The sequence below is a fragment of the Pholis gunnellus genome, assembly GCF_910591455.1.
Source record: "Pholis gunnellus genome assembly, chromosome: 9".
Taxonomy (NCBI): Eukaryota; Metazoa; Chordata; class Actinopteri; order Perciformes; family Pholidae; genus Pholis; species Pholis gunnellus.
Window position 1 is genome coordinate 7,822,555 of NC_136535.1, and position 22,556 is coordinate 7,845,110.

The 22,556-nt window shown below is 43.1% G+C and overlaps 2 protein-coding genes across 2 annotated transcripts; one reads left to right on the top strand and one right to left on the bottom strand.

The window, feature by feature from the left end:
* Positions 1-1,008: 1,008 nt before the first annotated feature.
* Positions 1,009-7,385, bottom strand: trpc6b (transient receptor potential cation channel, subfamily C, member 6b; the record flags this gene model as incomplete). Its single annotated transcript, XM_079166387.1, has 12 exons — positions 6,612-7,385; positions 6,284-6,469; positions 5,956-6,120; positions 4,371-4,587; positions 3,586-3,813; positions 2,974-3,238; positions 2,640-2,835; positions 2,090-2,296; positions 1,824-1,880; positions 1,510-1,585; positions 1,269-1,420; positions 1,009-1,020 (listed from the first exon to the last, which is right to left on the bottom strand). The coding sequence occupies exons 1-12, from the start codon at positions 7,356-7,358 to the stop codon at positions 1,009-1,011; spliced, it is 2,508 nt and encodes an 835-aa protein (XP_079022513.1). The 5' UTR covers positions 7,359-7,385.
* A 3,362-nt stretch (positions 7,386-10,747) lies between these two features.
* Positions 10,748-19,262, top strand: cep126 (centrosomal protein 126; the record flags this gene model as incomplete). The annotated part of the gene is made up of 11 exons (XM_079166388.1): positions 10,748-10,834; positions 11,806-11,939; positions 13,213-13,358; positions 13,463-13,562; positions 13,720-13,888; positions 14,947-16,882; positions 17,890-18,008; positions 18,389-18,458; positions 18,697-18,906; positions 18,993-19,057; positions 19,145-19,262. 11 exons carry the CDS (start codon positions 10,748-10,750, stop codon positions 19,226-19,228), a joined length of 3,120 nt encoding a protein of 1,039 aa, XP_079022514.1. The 3' UTR covers positions 19,229-19,262.
* Positions 19,263-22,556: the final 3,294 nt, after the last annotated feature.

Sequence of the window (22,556 nt, forward strand, 5' to 3'; positions counted from 1 at the left end):
GGCTTTTACTATTGGATTTAATCAGCTGAGTGCGGCTGTTGCTGATTCATGCACCTATGATGCACACATAGGCCTTGGCCCTGATTCCGACCCACGTCAGTCGTCTGACAGTATCAGAGGGGATTCTCATGCTGAGGCCTGACATAACTCTTGGATAGCTGTTTCACATTCAAATCTACATGATGTGTTCTTTAAATGCTGTATTGGCCAACTTCCAATCTGTTAATGTGACGCTCCTGGTGACCACCACACTTCAATTCTTCTGCAACCACCATCTTCTGGTACGTTTTTAATCACATTTCTAATATTGCAGACACTTAATGGTAAATGCATTTTTGTGGCCCCACAATGTTCATCTTATAGGCAGTATGTGTGATTGTTTTTTTATCAGTGTTACTGTTGTGCCTTAGTTTACCTCGGTATAAATGCTTCACAGTATCTGTTCAGGGACTTGAATGTGGTTTTAGCATTTACACTCCTGGTGGAATGTAGATGGAGGTGAGCTGTTTGTCTACCTGACAGGTCAGACTGTTCTCAGACATTTGTCTTGCTTCGCTTCACAGGAAGGGAGGGAGAGAGAGAGAGAGACCCGTCTGCTGCAATGTTTTTTAAAAACCCATAATGCTCTGTATTCCATGACATGAAGATAATCAACACATTTTTATTATATTATGGTTAAGTGATCAATATTCTAATTAAACACACATTAAAAAAATCTAAAGCTAATGTCCTGTATGAAAAAATGTTGATTGATTTTAAAGTACCGCTTATAACATGAGGGCAGTAATTATCAATAAACCTTCATTTATTTGTATGTTACGTCTGACTTATGAACCTGACACATCCAAACGTGTGTTTATTTATCTGAATGGCTTTTCTCCTCCAGATGGAAAAGGATCGCCTCAACATCAAACCACATACACAGCTGCTAGCCGGCAGCCCCAACATATGTTAGCAGTCATTAGTGCATATTTGTGTAGCAAGATAAAAAAAAATCCATTAGTGCCACTATGTGATTAACTGAACAGACACAGGGACAAGGAGAATTCGATGAGTTCCCTTCTCAAAGGTAGATACATTTATACTCGGGGTGAAAAAAATCAAAGATTTCAACCATTTTTGAAATAGAAAATATCCATTTTCATCAGTTGTTTGTGTCCAACAATATGTCTGTGGCTAATGTCCCTTTGACTGAAATGCCTCATTAATGTGCAGCGTGTCATGTAAATACATCTCTAATTGTTTTTTAAAAGTTTTTAAGACCGTACAGCCAGCTCATTCTTCTCTTCTCTCTGCCGAACATACATGACTTCTCCCAGTTGGCTGATGAGCTTGGCCAGCATCTCCGTGTCGTGGTTCGCCCTCTCCAGCAGCTCGTAGCGGAGACTGGAGATGTCCTGTTTGATCTCCCTCAGTTCACCTGTTTGACAGTAAGTGGAGCAGCGTAAATCGTAATTCTGTGATCCGGACCAGAAAAAGCACTTTATCCAGAAAATCTGTTGAACTCACCTTCATTTATTTCATCATTGTCTCTATCTCGCTGTGCTTTTAAGATGTATCTTTTGATGAGGCGATTCATTATAGTCTGTGATTAGGAACAGAGGATTTCAGTCTTAATCCGATGAGGTAATTGTTAATAAAATGTAAAAAAACAGCTGCCAACTTGTTTAACGAGCATGTTTGATTATTAAATATGTTTTTGACTGATTTTATACAGCAACTCATTTTTTAGTACCTAAAAGTGTCCTCTAGATATACTATGTCTAAGACTCAACAGCTCAGTTATTAACAGGTTACTCATTATTAGGGAAACATTGCTTTACTTGGTGACGGGTTGGACAAAGCGATGCTTCCACACGCGGATCTTCTTGTTGCCTCAGCTAACAATAGAAACAACAACAATAAAGAAGAAGAAGAAGCACCTTTAAATCATGTCTCACACCTGCAACTTCTAAATGTGACACAAGAGGGCCTTGTAGATCTTTTACCAGACAAATGACATATTACAGCCATTCAATTCCATCCACCAAAAGGATTTTGGTCTTTTCATTGCTTGAATTATCATCTGTGTCAACAGCGGATGCCTCACCTTGTTAAGCTCCATCTCGTCGTTTGAATTTTCTTGGCTTTTGCCTTTAGGTGCATCCCAGAGAAATTCCTTTATCCCCAGCAAGAGGGAAATGACAGCCGTGGGGCTGGGCACCAGGTTGAAGGGGACAGGCAGGGTCCCACCGTGCTCGAAGTACGAGAACCAGAGCTTTGCTCTGGCAAACTTCCACTCAACATCAGAGTCATCCTGCGCCCGCAGAGAGGAAACGGTAAGAACTAAGGTAAGAGCCAGGGGAAACATTTGTCGAGCAACAGGAAGTTTTGCAGATTGCATTTGTATTGTGCAACATCCATCATCTAATTTACACTTCATCATTAAATCTGCAATACTGCTGTGTAAGCCAAATACGGCACGTGCACAAAACTGAACTGAAACGTGAAACGTTGGCATAAATCAGCAGTAAATCATAACACCTGTTGAAATTAAATTCTAATTATTATTATGGTCCTACAACAAAATGGTCATTATCATCACGACTAGTGTTTGAGTCACAAAAATGAATACTTATTTATGGATTGTTAAGACGTACCTCTATTTCCTGGAAGGAGCTGTTGAACATGGCAATAAGCATATTGAGCAAGACGGTCACCATGATGATGTTGTACACCCCGTACAGAACATAGCCTATATTCTCAATGAACTTATGGTCGATGTTAATGACCACTGACTTCACTTCCGACAAGCCGAAGATGGCCCAAAACAACGTTTTAAAACTCTCTTCGAGCCTGGAGGAACAGAGAAACAAGAATTAAATATGTGTAGTGCAACCAATTACGGCATTATAATTCGACACAGAGTGTATCCAAAGGCACCAATTGGAAAACATTTAGAACATTTTCAAAGATTTTTCAGGCAACACTCACGTTGTGAAGGCATCGTTGTGCTTGGCTCCGAGGTAGTACGAGTACAGATTGAACATTCCCACCATGAAAGCCACGAAAACCGTGATGAAAATCACCATGAACTTAAAGATGTCTTTTACTGTTCTTCCCAGAGAGATCTGCAACGGCCCGAAGCTCTCATTGGCGGGCAGGATGTATGCAATGCGGGAGAAACTGAGCACAACTGCGATTGCGTAGAGGCCCTCGGAAATAAGCTGCGGGTCTGAGGGCATCCAGTTGATCCGGGCTGAAAATAGACAGACGCTGAATGTGACGGTTTTCATGCTGTGAACTTTCACTCCATTTAGATCACTACCTTACCTATAGAACTCATACAGGGACTAACATTTAGGGTATTTTGATGATGAAGTAGCCGGAAAATCAAGTAGTGGGAAAAGGCTGTGATGATACCATACACAACTTGTTGGACAAATTTATATTATGATTTGTTTGTTCACTGCCTAACATTATGGGGGAGAAATTAAGAGTTTGAATCAAGAGATCCTCTTAAATAAAAATGTTTGATATGTATAAAAACAATCTACTGAAACATTACTACTTATAATAATAGTGTGTTCTTTGGTAAACACTTACCCAGCTGGAAGTACTGTATCTCAAAGGGCAAGGTCATGTTGAACAGGTCAGTGTGGTGCTTGTCAACATAACACTGGGCAGCATATGCATGCCAGAAAGCCATTAATCTGGCGATGAAAGAGGTCATGAAAATGGTCAAAATACTAAAGTCAAGAAGGTTCCAGGGTTCTGAGATGTATTCCCGGATGTCCTGCGACCAAATATCTTTACATTCTTCCCAGATCTTCCCTGTAGGAATAAACAAAGGAAATCACACATTTGGTCTACGGTCACACTGCTTCTCTCTCAAATGAAATAATGGCTGATGTGATGTGAAGACATACAAACATGATTACGTGAATTGCTAGTCAAATCACATCGAGTTTACTGCCGCTGTACACTGGCAAAGCGAGAGTGATAAATGGCTCCAAAGCCTCGCCTGCAAAGATAAGTGAAAGTGTCACCTTGCCATTTTTTTCATCTTTGGAAAGTCTTTACCGGTCTGATTTATTGTGGCACACGTGGTAGGAATACATCATTATCTATGAGGGGCAATTTCCGTGCATGATAGATGTTTGGAGATTTAGTGATCAATGACATGTCATATCCTTGACCCTGCGCGTACAGCTGAGTGGTGTAATTGTAAAAGTGTGGGAGTGTCAGAAAGATGGGAGAGGAATAAATTACCATAACGAAAAATATACACTAACATCATAGAAAAGGTTTCAACAGCTAGCAGTTGTGAAAGAGTGGGCATGGGATATGGTGTCTGTGTGTGTGGGGAATGGGGTTTTTATGCTCCTGACCTATGACCCAGGATATGATGAGAATCTCCATCCAGGTGAAAGAGGTGGTCTTCATACGGAACAGTTGTGAGGGGTGGTCGTGGGTGGTCATGTTGGGCAGCAGCGATGTTCCCCCGAAACGATCTGCCGCGTTCAGGACCAGCAGGCAAAGAAACATCATGAAGGAGGCTGCATGGGCCACGAACTTCAGGAAAGGTCCACACATGAGTTTCCCCAACTGGCAGAGAAATCGGAGAATGGCAAACAGAACAAACATGATTTTGAGCTGCACTCAATTATTTTACAGCCTCTGACAGCATATCGGCTTTGCACACAGTCAGAGATTAATTCAAAACGTCAGAACAAAACATGAAACAGTCTTCTATAAAGCAGATGGCAGCATCATAAACAACAGTATATAAAGCAGACATCCAAATCATGGCTCTGAGAGAGCTTTCAGACATCACGTTACCGGCTACTGAAGTTTGTTAAGACTTAATTTATCTTGCAGCTCCACAACAAGCTGACAAACCCCAAAAACAGCCACGACATATTATTGCCTTATAACGTTTTTATGGCTAATGTGTTAGCAACATTGGCCTATTTAAACGTCCAGCAGACATTTTTTATTTTAGCTCTGTTAAACGCGTTGAAAGTGTTGAATGAATGCAGAACCAAACTATTAAAGGGGAAATATGGGCCCTTTTATGTGGATGTCCAATTAGTGTTGGTGGTGGATGTAGTCAATAGAAGCAATAAATTCCTCAGTGAGTGCTGTATTGACCGAAACTTAAAAAAATGTCAATGTCACATGCATATACATGAATATTGACCTCTGCGTTTAACCCATCCTAAGCATTTAGGAGCAGTGGGCTGCTGGGAAGCGCCCGGGGAGCAGCTTGGGGTTTAGCGTCTTGCTCAAGAACACTTTGAAATGTGCGCAGCAGAAGCCGGATAGATAATCCAAGGGAGTGTCAAACAAACACAGGACTTTTAATCAGGAGGCCGGTGTTCCTGTCCCTGTCCCTGAAAGTGTTTGTGACCAGTTTTCTGTACTTCTATTACGTTGTTTAAGGTTAACATACCTTACGTAGTTATGTTACGCCCAGCCATGATGTTTTTTCGTAAACCTAACTAATTGGTTTTGTTGCCAAAACCTAAGCATGTGTTTTTCGCTGCGCTACCCAGTTTGTTAGAAAGTCAACGCCAAAGGGTCTGACACAGCGTCAGAATGCTACGGGTTTGAATGAGAACGCGTTGGGCTCGATTTCATACGGCTGCATATTTGAGTCAACCAAAACAAAGTAGTTCTGTTTTTGTGCGCCCCCTAGCTGCCAAAAAGACATCCGAGCTGAGATGGCAGCCTGCAGCTCTTCCTACCACCAACTAAGTCCCTGTCACGTCAAATAATGGCGCTGGGTGCAGGAAGTACAAAAGACTTTGCAGCTGCGAACTCCAATTTCTGACTTAATACTGTATAGCAGGCAGTAAGGACTTCACTGCTTCAAATCATTTAACATCTACACACTGATTAGATAACCACATTAAAGGCGCAGAATTTCCCCCTTTAAGTTGAAACCATGTACGGCTTTTTTAAGGAACTTACCTTACTCGATGGGGCTATCCAGTAAATAAAGGACAGAACGGGCAACCCAGCAGCCACACCGAGGACAAGAAGATTTTTAACTGCTGTGGTTTGCTGACGTAGTCCCGATAAATTTTCGTACCAGATGGAGAGGAGTTGCTGTTGGCAGTTTGGATGTGCCACGAACTTCCCCGTTGACAGTGTGTGTGTTTGGTGTGTGTGTGTGTGTGTGTGTGTGTGAGAGAGAGAGAGATGGAGAGCAAGGGAGAAGGATTATTTAAGGACACAGAAGAAAACACAAGGTTAAATGCATCAATTCTAATCCTTTTTTTAATTCTCACATGCTTACCTTTTTAACTTCATATTTTATTGCAAGTTTTAACCTGATAAGGTTTTGTCTGCCCAAGGTCTCAGAGCTTTGACATGATTCACTGTCCCCATTTAAGATGGCCTCCACTTCCTCTGTGTTTCGACACAAGTCCAGGACTCCCACCACAAAGTCTTTGCACTGCATGGATAGCTTCTTGTAGTCATTCTATAACAGACAAAGGCAACATCTCCTTATTCATATACCACAAAAACAAACCTCAAATCCAGTCATTTTCTTTTGATCGACATGATGTACAGCTATTGTCACTGTAATTTGAATATGAAATAAGGTACATTGAACTAAGTACCTTGAACTCCTTCTCAATGTTGGCCAGTACTGCGAGCTCGTTGCTCAGCTCCAGAGCCGCCATCACTGGGTCTTCATTGGAGAGGGACAGATATGCCGGGCTGGCCAGACATTTATACGCGTTGATGCGGGATTGCGAGTGGCTGAACGAGTCACGCCTCTGCTGCTCGCCGCAGGTCCTGCACTGGCAGAAGTAGTCATGGGGCCGCTCCACGTGGGCCCCCTTCATGAGAAGTATATGCACGATTTCGTACTCGTGGCACTGGGAGGCCAGGATGATTGGCGTGATGTCTTGGGAGAAACGCGTGCCGTCCTCGTCGTAGGCAAAGAAGTCATCGTGTGTGTCCGCCTGGCTGGGTCTGTTGGTCAGCCTCTCTCCGTCTGCAAAGGCCTGGTGGCTCAGTATGGCGTCCACTATACGGATGTAGCCTTTACTGATGGCTAACAGCAAGGCATCTCCTATTCTAGAGAGGTCCTTCTTCCTAAGTAGGAGCTTAGTCACCTCTAAATGCTCATTGGCAACCGCCAGCTGCAGTGCATTCTGGCCCATGTAGTTCACGCAGTTGACGTCGAGCTCCGGCAGCTCCTCGAGCATCCGCCTCACTTCAGGAGCGTTGCCGTATTCTGCGGCGTCTAAGAAAAGTTCCTCCGTCGTGGAAAGGCAGGAGGAGCATTGAGCGTGATACAGGTAACCGGCTCCCCGAAAGACTTGTCGCCGGGGTTTGGCCCCAAGTTGCCGCAGCATCATGGCTCTCCCGTCATTCCTCCACCTAAACACAGGTTAACATACGGCTGATCTGTGTGAATGTATTCATGGATAACAAAATACCCAAATTTCATTCTCAAATCCTAATCACACAAATTTCTGGATAAGTAAGATTTACTATTGTGTTTTTACTAAGCAGACATAACTTTAAAGGGGACATATTCTTATTTTCTGGTTCAATATTGTGTTTTGGTTTTCTGCTAGAACATGTTTGCATGCTTTTATGTTAAAAACATATATATATTTTTCTCATACTGTCTATCTGAATATACCCGTATACACCAGCTGTCTGAAATGCTCCGTCTCAGCGCCTGTTTCCTTAAGCCCCCCTCCCAAAAAGCCCGATATGCTCTGATTGGCTTGTGATAAAAAATATGGCTCACATTGGTACAAGGCCTGTTAAATGAAGGCTGGGACACGGTCTTGACCTACGGACTATGACACATGCGCAGTGTAGCTGCGTTGCTGGAGGGTTACAGAAGGTGGCGCTATAAATAAAGGATGGGGACCACTCAGGTGCTCTTTGGTTGCGTTCGGCCTGACGGTACATAGACATGACTTTTTGGGTACTCTTGTGTGCCAGCGAGTGAGCCTTTGGGCAGTGCAGATTTTTACTTCGCACGTGTTTTACACCAATCATATGATGCGTGACGTCTCCTTCGTAAAGGTAGTACTCAAACCGTGGGTGGAGTTACTCAGATGGAGGCGGTATGTTCGAATGAGCCTGCATGTGACACAGGAAGTTATCGCATGTTTTCTGCAGCCCATAAAAAAACGGACTGGATTGTCTTATCTCAGTTTGTGAGTTGGTTGGCACTCAAGATACCCAGTTCTATGTGCACAAGCACTGCAAAAAAAGTGACTTTTTCATGATATGTCCCCTTTAATAAGGCTACTGGTTTAGGTAAAGTAACATCGGCTCACTCTATTGTTCCAAAAAAAAGGCCTTGGGAATGAGACAGCAATGACCTTGAATGGGCAACAGTGTGCGATGGACAGCTGGTCTCGGCTGAATTATAACTCGCACTACATGTGTGACACCACCCACAGACTCATCGTCTGCTCGCCTTCATTCCATGGCCTGGAACTGTCCAGCCTCTGCATGATAGTTCACCAGATACATTTTATATGACAACATAAATTGTATTTGGTCAACTATCATGTAAAACACAACAATGTCATCAAGTGTTCAGTGGGAAACTTTATTTACTGATACGACTAATACAACAGTGACTATCTCTAATAGTAATACGTTTTGCGTCTTTGTGAAACAAGTAAATCTACTTTCTGCTCAGTAAATACATTTGAATAACTTGGTTATCTCCGGAGCTAATTCAGCACAGACGATGATAGATGATGACATCGTCCCTTCATTCAATCCGAATTAGTGTTCATAAGATTTTACATAACTGAGTGATCTGATGAGCGCACCCAGTATATACAGAAAGTTCTAATACAGACAAATTATTCCTCTTTGGCATCGAGTCTCAGAGACGAGTTGAAATGAAAACGGTGTCATGCTGTTCAGCCAGGGAAGGTGTGAAATAAAATGGATCAATAACATTGTTTTATGTTGTTGTTTGCCTTTTTAAAATGGTATATGTAGCTGCTCCATGTGGATTTATCTCCCTGGATTTATGAGAATGCCTTGTTGTTTTTGTTCTGCTGCTCTTCTTCATCATGACAGATGAAAAAGAACAAAACAAAAATTGCTGTGACACAACAACACTACTTTAATGATTAAAAAAGAAAATGTATTCTGTAATTAACGTCGTTATGCGAGCTGTGTGCTTTTGCATATTAACACTAAACATTTACAGCAACTGAAAAAAAAAGACAAGTTATTTGTCACGTCTGCTCCCTCGTGCACCATCTGCTCCCTCGTGCACCAGGCACCAGTGTGTAGATGACAAGGAGAGGCACACAAGGACATTTGAAAAATGGGACACTGCAGGATGAGATCACTGAGGACTGTCATACTGGTTTTCTTTTAGAAATATCAGGGGCCTGAATCATTCCTGTAAAAGCCTCACCAAACACCAACGTTTCTCAACTGATTGTTGGAAATGGGGCACCGATATCACTATCTACATGTCAAATCTAAATCAAAAAGTCTGACAGGATGCTCCACTTACCTCACAGAAGACTGATGCGCCAAAATAACTTCACTTTCACTTCATTAGGTCGCAGTAGAAATCCGTAAACGTCCCAAAGCGTCCAGCTGCAGCCCATTTATACCCGACTCATCTCCGCCTCTTGACCACCTGTCTGACCGACGCTACCCTGCGTCCCAACTCGGGTCTTGATGCTGACTGCGCTGCCTCTGCGCGCCCAGTGGGCGGTTTCCCAGCAGCTTTTTAGTTGTGTTTTATAACGTAGAATATTAGCATTTGTCGAATACATTAGGTCCCTGTTTTGGGGGATTATATAACTTGGTTATATCTCAGTTTCATTCACGTATATTTCTACAAATGTGTCCAGTTTGCCTAAAGATCAAGATATTAAAGGACTTTGTCAAACTAATAGAGGATTTAATGCTCTGACCTTAGTGTTATAATTCGAGGCAGAGGATTAGGAGATGGTTTAATTACATACTATATGTAACGTGTGCAAGCCGCAGGAAAGTGCACCATTAATACTCTATGTGGCATTTGCCACACTGAAAATAGATTAAATAATGGAGTAACCCCGTCTCTTTAACAGCATAAACAATCTGCAGGAAAGGTTTTTCCCAAATCCTCTTAACTCATGGTGCCATCAAATGTAACAGGTCATAACAACGCACCTTTGTATTTAATGAGGGGCACCATCCCCGAGCAGATATAAGCTATGCAGAAACAATGATGACTATATGCAGATAAAATGATAATGAAAGTGTCGATCGGACATAGTCCATCAAATATATATTTGAATACGCATATAGCTAGAGGTCATGGCTGGAAACATGTTTAAACTGTAAATATTTCATATATTATTTGACTTAGGTTCATTTCATACATTAGGCCAAGGCGTATCTTTAATGTTTACGGTAAGATAATTTTTTTTGCCGATTTACATCTAAAAGGGCAGACAACTGTTTTCATAAAAGAATTATCAACAACAATTACTGTTAATTATGACAATTAACACTCATCAAATATTCAAATATAGCCTCCTTTTACACACAGTCTTTTCCTGGACTTGACCTCGATATCGTACACTGTCTGAACCTAAAAGCAACACTCTTTCTATCTATCCTTTTTGCTATTTTTCTTAACCCCTTCATTTTTGTTTTTTATTTATTTATTGTGCTGTGGATATTGTTTTTACGACACTTCCAGGTGTACCTGAAGGCAACAGTGCACGTCTTGAGCCCTCGCCCTCTGCTGGACATGGCGGGTACTACCACCGCCCCCGTTGTCAAGGAGCTGCGTCTTCGGTTGCTATCATGGAGGGCGACTGTACACAGACAGACTCAGGTGAAGCAGCTAGAAAAGTCTCAACTTATCCGTGTTGTGTCTGACTTCTTCTAACCGACAGAAGAGGCTGTTGTTCCGCAGGAAAAGTTGCTGCGATGTGGATTCAAACATTTCCCTCGCATGTTTATCTTCGCCCCGAAAAGGGTTGAAGGGAGTTTGAACGGATCGGACCGCTGACGTGAGCTCTGCAGGAAGGACCCGCCGAGCCACGCTCGGGTTAGCAGCTCTGCAGGAAGCTGGACCTGCATGTCTGTCCGGTGTTCAACCAGGATCTGCAGCCCCGGAGGATGCAAGATGCTCAGGGCACCTTCTTCTACTCGTATCCTCCTCACGTCACGTTGTTTACCCCGTGGAGCTGTTATAGAAACGTGTATTAGTTACACCTGTTTTCATGTAGAGAAACTAAGTGAAAGTATCAATATCACGGTGACGTAGTGTAGAAATGTTACAAGTGACGGTAAAAGTAATATTTTTACAAATGTATTAAAGCCAGCATCGATAACTAGCCTACTCAAAGTACCAAGAGTAAAATGCTTAGTATGCAGAATGGTCTTTTTCATCATAACGTATATAATATTAAGCAATTAGATTATAACTGTTGATGCACTAATGTGTATGTTACAGTAATGTTGCAGTAAAGGTGGGGCTTATTTACTGCCTGGGAGCTTGTTAATTTCACTGTGGGATCAATAATGTCTTTATCCATAATAATACATCATCCTTTATTTGTTGATTTGTTATATAAAGTAACTTGTACATCAAGTCAATGCAGTAGATTAAAAAGTAGGCAACAATATTTCCCTTTGAAATAGAAGTATAGCATAAGATGGAAACACTCAATGAAAGTATACGAGTACCTCAAAAGTTGTAAATGTACTGTCGTGTATGATTCATGAGAACACAAAGTGAATCAGTTTTCATGGTTAACGTTGCATGGAGGTGACACGTATGTTTAAAAACGCTCTCCTTAGCTGCTCACTTCCAGAAATTCCCAGCTGGGAGCCGATGGAGGCCTCCAAGGTGAGAGACAACTTTTGATTGAAGAGCAAAAGTTGTGCAGATCCCGAGCCCGCCGGTTCTCGCTGGAAACCAACCGACGCAGGAGGTCAGTTCAAGTTTATGCATTGTTGTTTTTATTGTTTGAGTCATCTCAGTCTGCAGCCCGAACCCAGCCCAGAGCGACCAGCTCTTTGTAAATCAAAAGTCTTCCATCACTTCCTGGAAGCAGATGCTGCTCTGCTGGTGTTCTGCACCTCCTGGACAGCAGCTTATGGTTCTGTCCACAGCTTAGCTCCTTTCAGGGACGGGTGGTGTTGACAGGGTTTTGCAGTCTAGACTCTGGAAATAGATCTGTTGGCCCAGAGGGCAACTGTGACTGATGCGTCACCTCTCAACTAAAGCTGCTCAAGTCCCTTACAGGTATAAATAACGTCTACATGTGGGTGTATCAGCGGGAGCTAAAAGTGACTGTTGCTGTTATTGAACAAAGAGCTATAGAAAGAGTAGGTTTATGTGGGTGGAGGTCAGATTTATTGTGCAATATCTGAGACAGATTTTGGTTTTACAGAGGCAGGTGATCATTATTCCTTAAATATAATGTGCATAAACCATTAAAGAACATACAACATGTCTGTAAAAGAAACAAAACCTTTTTGTTATGCATACGTTCTGCACCTTAGAGAACAATGTCCAACAGAAAGCTGTCATCATGCACTGATCAAACCTTCAGAGTTTATTCATCAATATGAAATGCAATATAACATTCAGCACACTGATGCTGGTAACCAAAATACTGCCTGAGTACATTAATAAAAACCTTAACTTTAAATTGAAGATTCATTCTTGCACCAAACCGACGAAACAGTTTCTATTGTGAAGTAAAGGCGATATGTCACTGCTTCCTTTCATGCCAATGTAAACAAGGAGTACTTTGATATATTACTCATATTTAAATTATAAGGAATAAAGTAACACCTCTCCAATGTGCATGTTTACCTTATCCGTCTCAAATGTAATGCATTTATATAAAATGTTGGAGCCTAAACTTTAATGCATTTATAAATAAAGAAATATAAGATAATAAAGAATCAGTTTGTTTTAATAGAAAGGGAATGCGTTCATCTAAATTGTTAATTTTCTTTTATTCTGGTTCTCGACGCTGTTTATAAATGCTCTTGTTGACAGTGATTGCCATTTTGCTGAACTTGATTGACCCAATATTATCGTCGGCTTCGCTCTGTGAGCCCAGTCTTGAGTGGAAGCTTTAATTTATTGATGACTGTGTTGAAATAAAGCTCACTGAGCGGACTCGGGTTTCCGCATCTAAAACGTGGCCGGTCTGCATTTAATCCGTTTGCAATGTCTCTCTCGTGGCTCAGGGCTCTGGAGGAGAGACAGAAGCAGCGGGACGTGCAGGAGCAGCAGCTCACAGAGAACATCCTGAAGCAACGCAGACAGCGAGTGCAGGATGCGACTGAGCGCTTCCAAAGAGCCCATTTACCGCCTTCTCAGAGACGCAGGCAATGTTGGTGACCTATCTAACGTGTGCCTCCCAGAACCCAGACGTCACACACCGACAGTCCTAACACGTTTCACTTTGTTTCTATGCTTTCCTTTGTGGTGCTCTAGCTTTTAGAAGAAACGTCCCAAACATTGAAGATGCGCTCAATCAAATTCGAGGCTCCTCGAGGTCATCCACCCAGCAGTCCTCTTTCTTTAACATTAGCAGGTAAAAAGATACACTTTTTTGGTGTAAAACCTGATTTTCTCAAATTCTGGTGACAGTATCTTCATAACTTTTTTTGATTTGATTTGTGTAACAACCTTTTTTTTAATGGCGGGAGTAGTCCCACGTTGTGTTCATACTGTTCTGTTCTCTCTTCAAGAAGCTGCATTCCCTCTCCTAAGCCGCCCACCGTTTCTAAACCCTCTCACCGCCAGGCGCTCTCTGCTGTGGAGGCCTACACCAAACTGCTCCAGGAGCAGAGCATCACCTGCTTCAAGAGCAGTCCACCAAGTGAAAAGACACAAGAGAAGCAGCACGACAGCCCTCAGGTATGCTGGTTGTTTCATTCCAATGTGCAGGAAACAAAGTGTTATTTCAGCCCTGGTGGTTGTATTGGAATTTATATTAAAAAAAATATTCCCTCCCCTGCTTTGTATCTAACGCACATACCTCACTCTTTTCATATTGTATGTATGGAATGGACATGCACTCAGAGTTTAACTTAACCCTCTTGACAGCTCACCATAACAAAAAAAGATTTTGCAAATACATTTTTGGTTTAATAAAGTTTAAGTTTAAAAAATACTCTACGTCAATGGAGCGACCATTGTCTGCTGCTAAAAGATCTCTTAGAAGAGTCTCAGTGCTGTAATCAGACTATTCATCAAGACGTCTTTGATATTGATGATGTTGAAGTACTCACTCGGCTTCCATCTTGGGCAATTCAAATGCCGTTTATTTTTTGTATGTGACCTTACACAAGAAGACCCCTAGGGGGCAGCAATGTGACGCAATCCCTTTCCTGCACCGGAAACACTGGCTTCAGCACCCATCCTCTATTGAAATGTCTGTGTAAAAAGGTGTTTTTTTTGTAACAGATTTTTTTTTTCAGTGGGACTTGAATTCATATGCTTGAAAAAAAAAAAGTACTGATATCTGCAATATCAAATTCCTTTGAATGTACTGATCCAGTACCACTCCAAAGAGGAGACAAACCCACCAACACTTGTTCAAAGATATGTCCAGTTTATCGAGTTGTACTTCCTTATTCATCATTCACTGTGTGCTGTTTGCTTATGCTAGCAAAAGCAGAAATGTTTACATGCCGTGTTCAACGTGGCAAAAACATTTTACAGTGAAGCTGCTCTCCCCCCACTGCTGTACCGTCTCAGCTTTGTTGATTCTGGCATCTGGCCTTTCTCATTTAAGATGACTCAAGAAAGTGAAATGGGATCTCATATCCACCCGGTATCTCATGTCTCTTTTCCACTCTCTCCTCAACTTGTATTTTAGATCTGTGTTCCGCCCCCTGTATTGTACATACAAGATGTAAATCATATTATTATGTTCTATTCATCACCTCCTCTCTTTTGTTTCTATATTTCAGGACAGCCAACAGTCTGATTGCTGCAACTCTGAAAGCCTTTCAAGTAAGGACAGTTTAGAGAACGAGGACCACGGCACAAAACATCGACAGTATTCCTATTTGCCATTCCTGCTCGACTCAGAGAAGCCCCATCCAGACCTGAGAAAGCAGAATGGTTTGTGTCCAACGTCAGACCGAACTTCTTTCTCAGCCGTGGTGCTTCTTGGTGATGACTTGGCCCAGTCAAGAAAACGGCATGAACCCGAGCAGAAAAAACAAGCGGACCCTGAAGGGCCCGACTATAAGATGCACGTTTCCAAAGCTTCGTGGGGGTTCGCGCCTAAAACGCAAACCCAGCCCACTCCGCACAACTGCAACTTTTTCACTGTTAGTGAAGGCCCGGAGCACTTTGAGGTAAACTCACAAAACAGTCCCCGTGACAACGTCATCGCTACAAACAGAGGGGCCCCCGGCAACGCAGCACTTGACTCTTCATGTCCTAAACAGGAGGCTCTGTTAGGACTCAGGCAGAACGGGGTCCATGATGACAGACAATTAAAACATCAGTCAGCTACAGAAATCCTTTTGTCTGCTCAAAATGGCGAAGACATTTTGTTCGGGCCTCCCCCAAAGCCCAATATTTCCTTGAACGATAGCGGGACAGATAATGCATCCCGACAGGGAACTCTTCAGCAAACAGCAAAAGAAAACCACAATCTTTCATCGCAGAAAGAGCCCAGTGCTTCCATAAACAACCTCAATAAGGTGTCGAACTCAGAGCCCCAAACTGAAAAGACCATTAATGCAGCATCGCTGCAGCGCGCATGCTTGTCGAACATTCAGCCAGACGCTCTTAAGTGCCTGAAGTGTCCTAAAGAGGAAGCTCAAAACGTGCCTGTTTCTGCGAGGGCGTCCCATTCGGTGTGTGAAGTCCGGTTCATCAAAGGAATCCTCAAAAATCCGTCCAAATATGTGTCGGGAGATACCGCGCGTGTGTTTGGCTCGGGACATTTGACTTTTGCAAAACAAGTAGCCTTAGCCATCAGAGATAGCGTCGAATTGACTCGGACCAAAACTAAGGGTGTGGAGGGCAACGACGCCGCGAAGAAGAAGAAGAAGCTGCGTTGGTTTGACGAGGTACATGTGGGGAAAGAGGACCAAGAGCAGAACACAATGAAACAGATGATGCACAAGTCTTCCACTCTCTCTCACTCAAATAACAACTCCGAGGACCACCAGCTAAGTCTCACTACAGTCTCAGGGGCCTCCAAGCCCGGACCCGGCATGACCCCTCCGGCCTCCGCCGGTTATCACTTTACAAAGCAAGCGTGGGCAGATGTTGGGGTTCAAGTCAGCTTGCCCCAAGAACGTGCAGACGAGGTCAAGGTGCCGCGGAGCAGCACCAGGTCCGGTGGCCCCAGGGTCCCCCGGAGAGAGCGCTCCGGCCGAGCTGGAGGGGGTCCTGTTTCCTCGCGGACTAGAAAGGGCACCGTCATACGACCTCAATCTGCCACCGAGGTGAGTCAGATTGCCAAAACCCAAGGGAGGATCATGGTGCCCCGCCCACCCCCGAGGATGGAATGGGAGAAGACGGCGAGTTTGGCGAAGGCTCCATATGGCGTGGGTCGTGCCAGTGTCAGCTGTAAACAAGCTCTGGCTGAGCAGGCCCCGCACAAGGACGACTCAGACGGCTTTTTCTCACCTCGCACGCGTGACGTAGTGAGAACAGATAGCACTGTTATGTACACACCAATGCCACCCCCGTGCGCCCACTCCGCCTCAAAGGGCAACACGAAGGACACGCCCAGCCCAGGCCATCAGGAGACTCAGGGCTGCAGCGGCAGAAGAAGAGGGATGGTGTGCAATGACAAAGGCCTCTGTTTAAACTGCACTCCCACTGATGAGGAGATCTCACAGCTCTGGCACGGGGTCCGCAGTGCCTTGGCCACCAAGGAGGGTAAAGTATATTTCGGCTGGCAGCACCTCGCACAGCTCAGGCTTATAAGTCTGAAGAGATGCGTCATTTGGATTGACATGCAGTTTCTCTTAAGCCTATTTGTTTCAACGATTATCTATCAAACCTCCCTGCTGCCGTTTCTGCTTTATCCTGAGCACACAGCAACATTCACAGTGATCCTTTGAATCCATCTTTGTATCTCTCCTCATAAAAACACACACCCAATGAGCTGCATGATGTTTGTGTGACTGCCAATTTCGTTGTTTAAGATTCCCAAGAGATCCCTTTTCACTGGAAAGCCATTTTTCATAATTTGCATCTTTATGCCACGTCTTCCTTGGCGCTCAGTGTTTACCACTTTTTTTTACCAATGTATTGAAAGCGACCCATATAATAACTGACACACTGTTCTTTCTGCGTCGGCTCACGTTTTGATATTGAAATGTCCCTGAAGTGGAAGTCTCGATTACTTATCTTGTGAAAAAGGAAGCTAGTAATATTTGGGAAAGTGAACATAGTTGACCCTAAAAATGTCTTATTATCAGTCCCATGTTACCGTCAGCGGTGATGGTCTTACCTTTTCTACTGATAGAAGGTTGGATCTAAAGCCACATTTTTCCAATGCATCAAAGAATCCTAAAAAATGTATTTAATCACTTAAAAAGATTCTTAATCTGAGCTTCGTATTATATACACACTCCATCATATACATCACTTTTGGCAGGACAAACAGAACGAGAAACAAAACAGAATAACAATTACAGTGCAAAAGAAAATAATGCTCACAGCAGTTCTTATTCACAAGCTTATCATCGTCTCTTGTGATTTTCAGTCATCTTTATTGCTGGCTAAAGATGGAAACTATTTAGTTATGCATCCTCTTTAGAGGACCACAGAGCCTGAGCTCACCACATGATTATCATTTATGTTGATGTAATTGTGTGTGTTTGTGTGTGTGTGTGTGTGTGTGTGTCTTTAATGATTTCAGCTAATACATCTTCTTTCAGCTAAAAACATGCTTCGACAACAGGCCCTGGAGGACGGGCAAGTTGTGAGGAAACCCTGCGCGGATCAGAGCAGACAGCCTCCCGGCTCAGGGAACAGGAGGCTTCCTCCGCCCTCTCAGGTACGTGCATGCAGGCGCCCCGTTGGGGAAGAAGAGTGAGAATAATCACTGGAGATCAAGTAAATGGGTGTGTTTGAACTTGTTGAATCAGTTTTTTTTTTGCAGTCCCTTTCATGCCGTCCTTAGTGTTTGTAAAACTGACTCAACGCCACGATTTACGTTTGCCAAGACGAGACTTTCCGGATGGACTTGAGTTGTCAGGGTTTTACAAGAAATAAGCGTTGATGCGTAATGTTTTTGTTTACAACTCGCTTTACCTGTTCTTTGTGCTTCATGCCCATCACCGAGATTTTCTTTTTTTTTTTCAGTGTACTATAGGCTACATGGCTATTATCTAAGGTTCATCTAAGACTTCTAAGTGTTTCATTTGTTTTGTGTAGCCAACAAGACAGACTACGGAGCCAGTCAGACCGTTTTCCAGTACTTACAACATGGCCTTTCCATATGAAGGTATAGTGTTCACTGTGTCCTCGTGTTTATGTTTTTTAACCAAAAAGAACCCAAAGTACCCAAATATTCATAAAAGTACTATGAATAGTCTGAGCCAATACTGTACCATAAGTATTTTGCAATACAACAGGGAGACTAGGAATTGAGAAAGATAACACCGCATCTTTATTTGACACATAAATGCATAAAAAGCCTCAACAAACGAAAGCCTTTGAGGTGACTTTGACTGTGCTCTCAGGTTTGGTGAGTGCGGCCCAGTTACACCTGGCCGACGGACGTGCTGGAGGCTTGCTGGAGGAAACGGACATTGTGGCTGCCGTGGAAACAGCCCAAACACAGAGGCCTGGCACGACGCAGCGGCGCAGCCAACAGCAGGGCCTCACGGCCATTTCATTGGAAGAGCAGAAAATCCTCCTCTCTCTAGACAGACTCGACCACCAGCTGTACTGTGAGCACTTTGTAAAGGCTATTTGCGTTCGGCCATTAAATGTGTCGCCATTTCAATACAGAACAACCACCTGCTCCTCTTTGTAGGTGCGCGGGAACACGTGGGGGGGAATACCGGCTCGTGTGGTCTCGTACTTATCGATGCACCCTCTGTAAGTATGAATTTCTAAAGGGTTGGTTGCACATAAGAGGACTCTGTCGAACACGTTTTATTACTTACCTTCATCCACTGTTTTCAGACGAGGGAAGTGAAAGCCACAAACCATCACAAGCGTCACGCATCCTCAGCAAACAGCCGCTCTCTGTACCAGAAGAAATCCTGACTTTCGGCGTGGTCCACAGTGGTCTTCTTCTCCCATCAGTGCATTATACCTGTGCTGTCATACTGTAATACAGACCAGTAAAATGAGTTTAGTCCCCTTTAGAACGTTACATGCCCCCTCGACTATCTCCAAGAGCGAACCGATCAGCAGCAGTGGACTGTAGAGGCAGTAGATCAGCAGAATTGGACTAAACAGAATTTTTAAGTCGGTGATTTGAAAGTAGTTTTGTATTTCTTTGCCATCTGCTTGGACAATAGCACTTTGTTATAAAAGGAATATTTGAGCAAACACATTCTAAGTGCCTTTGAATATGATACTGGCTTCAAGTTTTTTATTCACTTATGGAAAAGAAAAGCCCTTCTTATAATTGTCACAAAATATACACTGTAGATTTGGAGGAGATTGTTGTTTTTTTCAAATGTGTTCTCATTCTGTATTTATTTGATATTGTAAAATCATAATTTGATGGAAGCTATACTTTGGTACCAACATCGGCAGTGAACCCAAATAAAGCTTGTTGTCAACGCACTGATTAACTGACTGGGTGCAGTGTGTTTAGAAGTGTTTGCATTTCCTCGGTGATGCATAGAGCAGTCGATAGATCGACTGGGGACAGGAAATGGTTTATAGAGAGACGTGTCGCAACGTTGAAGGTGTGTTTGTCTTTCTTTGATGGCTGTAGAAAGGACGATTATATATTGTGCAGTCGACTCAACCTACTGGCTCAACAAGGTGAGCCATTGCCAGAGACCTTCTTGCTTTCTGTTGCAATTGCATCTACCCTGAACTTTACTTTTGCTTTAGTTCCTCTGTCATTTAATCTGCCCTTTGATTTGAGCAACATCTTAGTTGTCATCGACTATTTTCTTGTGCCAAATAGAATGAAATATTTGTCTATCTCCCCTTCCAAAAATAGGTGCATCAGGGTAAAAAAGAAGGGGAAAAAAAGGCTGCAGGAGTTATTGATGTGAGCTCAGTTGCCCCTCCTTCACTGTAGCATGTCTGGATTCGCCCCTCAGTCAACCTGCAAGGACTTGCTCCAAGAGGTGGAGGAAGCCCAAGCTCATTTGAAGAGTCAGGCTCCCATCGGTGATGACATTTCTTTGGTTTAACTGCGGGTTTCTGGTTCCACGCATGCATACATTCTTGAGCGTTTTCGACAAGGTGCTGTAAACGGTGATGTGGATGCGGTGTCTCGCTGCCGTGTACAGTCATGCATCGTCTCCTTGTTCTCTTACACGAAAGCTGAGAGGGGACACAAAGAGAGAAAATATGCCCAGCTTTGGTGTATGATGACGCCTGCAGCAGCAGCAGCAGCAGCAGCAGCAGCAGAGGCCCTTTGAGGAGTTGTCTGCTTAAAAGATTCTCTAATAAAAAGGAGGAAAAATGTCCACTGAAGTTATTTGAGGAGGGACGTCGATGTCACTTCTAAGCCAATGGGCATAAGGGGAGAGGGGGAAACACTGACACTCTATCTGGATAGATCAATGCTGGTTCTTAACTTATTTAAGCGTCACAGAATCCAAAATGTGTCTGGTGGAAACAACCAGGCCTTACCTCCACCTTCCTTTTCATCAACTCATTGTATTGTCTTTATACAAGGAACAAAATGAATGTAAAATCCTGTTAATGAATGACATCCTCTTCACTTGCATCGGTGAGTGAATGAATCTGAAAGCACATCATGTACAGTAAGAGAGTTCATCTGTGCAAACTATCTCCACAGCACTGACCAAACTCTGACTCAGTATACGCCGCTGCAGGTTTGCTCTGAAATCTGTAGCCTTTGGCCTGCGAGCGCGTTCAGAGTCATTATGCCAGACAATGGTGAGCTTAATGACGTTTAAGCCCTAACCAGCACAACACCCAGAAACTCAACAAGAAAGAGCAAGAGTGCTGAAAGTAAGGGAAGACGTTTGCACAGACGCATGTTGAAGCTTGTGCTTCGGCCCCGTTGTGAAGCGTAATCTCATGTTTTCCTACAGTCCATTTAACATGCGATGGATGAGTGTCTGGTCTGGCTCAGTGTCTGTAAAACTGAATAATTAGTCGCATGCGAAACTGACTTGATAGTAGGTTACAGCTGTTTTTCAACAACATTGCATAGGCAGACAAATACTGAAATGGATGTGGTCGAATGTGGTTGTTTTTTTTTTTTTAGTCCGTCATAAAACTATATGTGCATTACAACTGCATAATGAAGGAACGCAAATTAGGTTTGGTGCATAAAAATGTTAAAAGGAACACTTGTAAAAGCTAACAGTAACCTATTTCCATAGTGGTCTGAACTATATATATTGTACTTGATGAATGCATTTTTAGAAAAAACAGACAGAAGAGTGTGCGTGATAGAGAAAAACACCGTGCCCGTGTTTATTATGAACTACACACCCACACACTGTGTGCACCCATTAAAGACTGTAGGGGGCACTCAAGCTCACATCTGCCCGGCTTTCTGCAGCAACACCGTGCGTCACTATATCCGATAATAACACCAGACCAAAAAGCGTTTTGAACCGAAAGGACTGTTACAGCCACCTGTCTTTTAGGACCTCGGATACATGCAGAGAAATAAAACCCCAGGGAATATACGTTGTGCTGATATCCCGCAGGATCAAAACCAACCCATCGGAGCCACTGAGTCGCCTCGGTGGGATGAAGAGATGTTGACCAAAAGCGAACAAACTCTGCTAAGTGGGTGGTCCTCTCGGAGGGTGGGGGGGGGGGGGACGCTGCAGTTCATCTCTTTAATGTGTCTGAGTGCGTTACAATGATGTGAAAATGACCACTTTCACCCAAACAATGGACATCTCTTGACTGGCAGCATGTGTGCACAGAATGTATCATTCATGCATCCAAATATGTGGAGGCGCAATCATGAAGTATTGCACAGATTTAACAAAAATAAATAATAATAAGTGTGGTGTGAACTAGACAATCATTTGATGCGCCTTGAATGGAGACTTTGGGAAATGATAGGAGAAATATGAATTCCTACAGGACGTTTATATTAATATATACTGATATAAACTACTCGAATAATTACAGTGAAGAGGCCGCATTGTATGCCGTAATACAAGGAAGTCATAATCTGGAACATATAACATGACAATTTAATTTCAAAACTTTCGTAATCGAATAACAACGAATAACTTCCATAAACAATTGTATATGGACAAATTCAAGTTGAGACGTGCATCTGTTAAGAAACATGAGCATGTGACTGCCAGAGCAAAGCCCTGTTAATCTGCTTTACAGTGTCTGCGGGTATTTAATAGGGCTTCATAATCATTCATTCAGTGGATGTATGGGAAAAAGAGTTGAAACA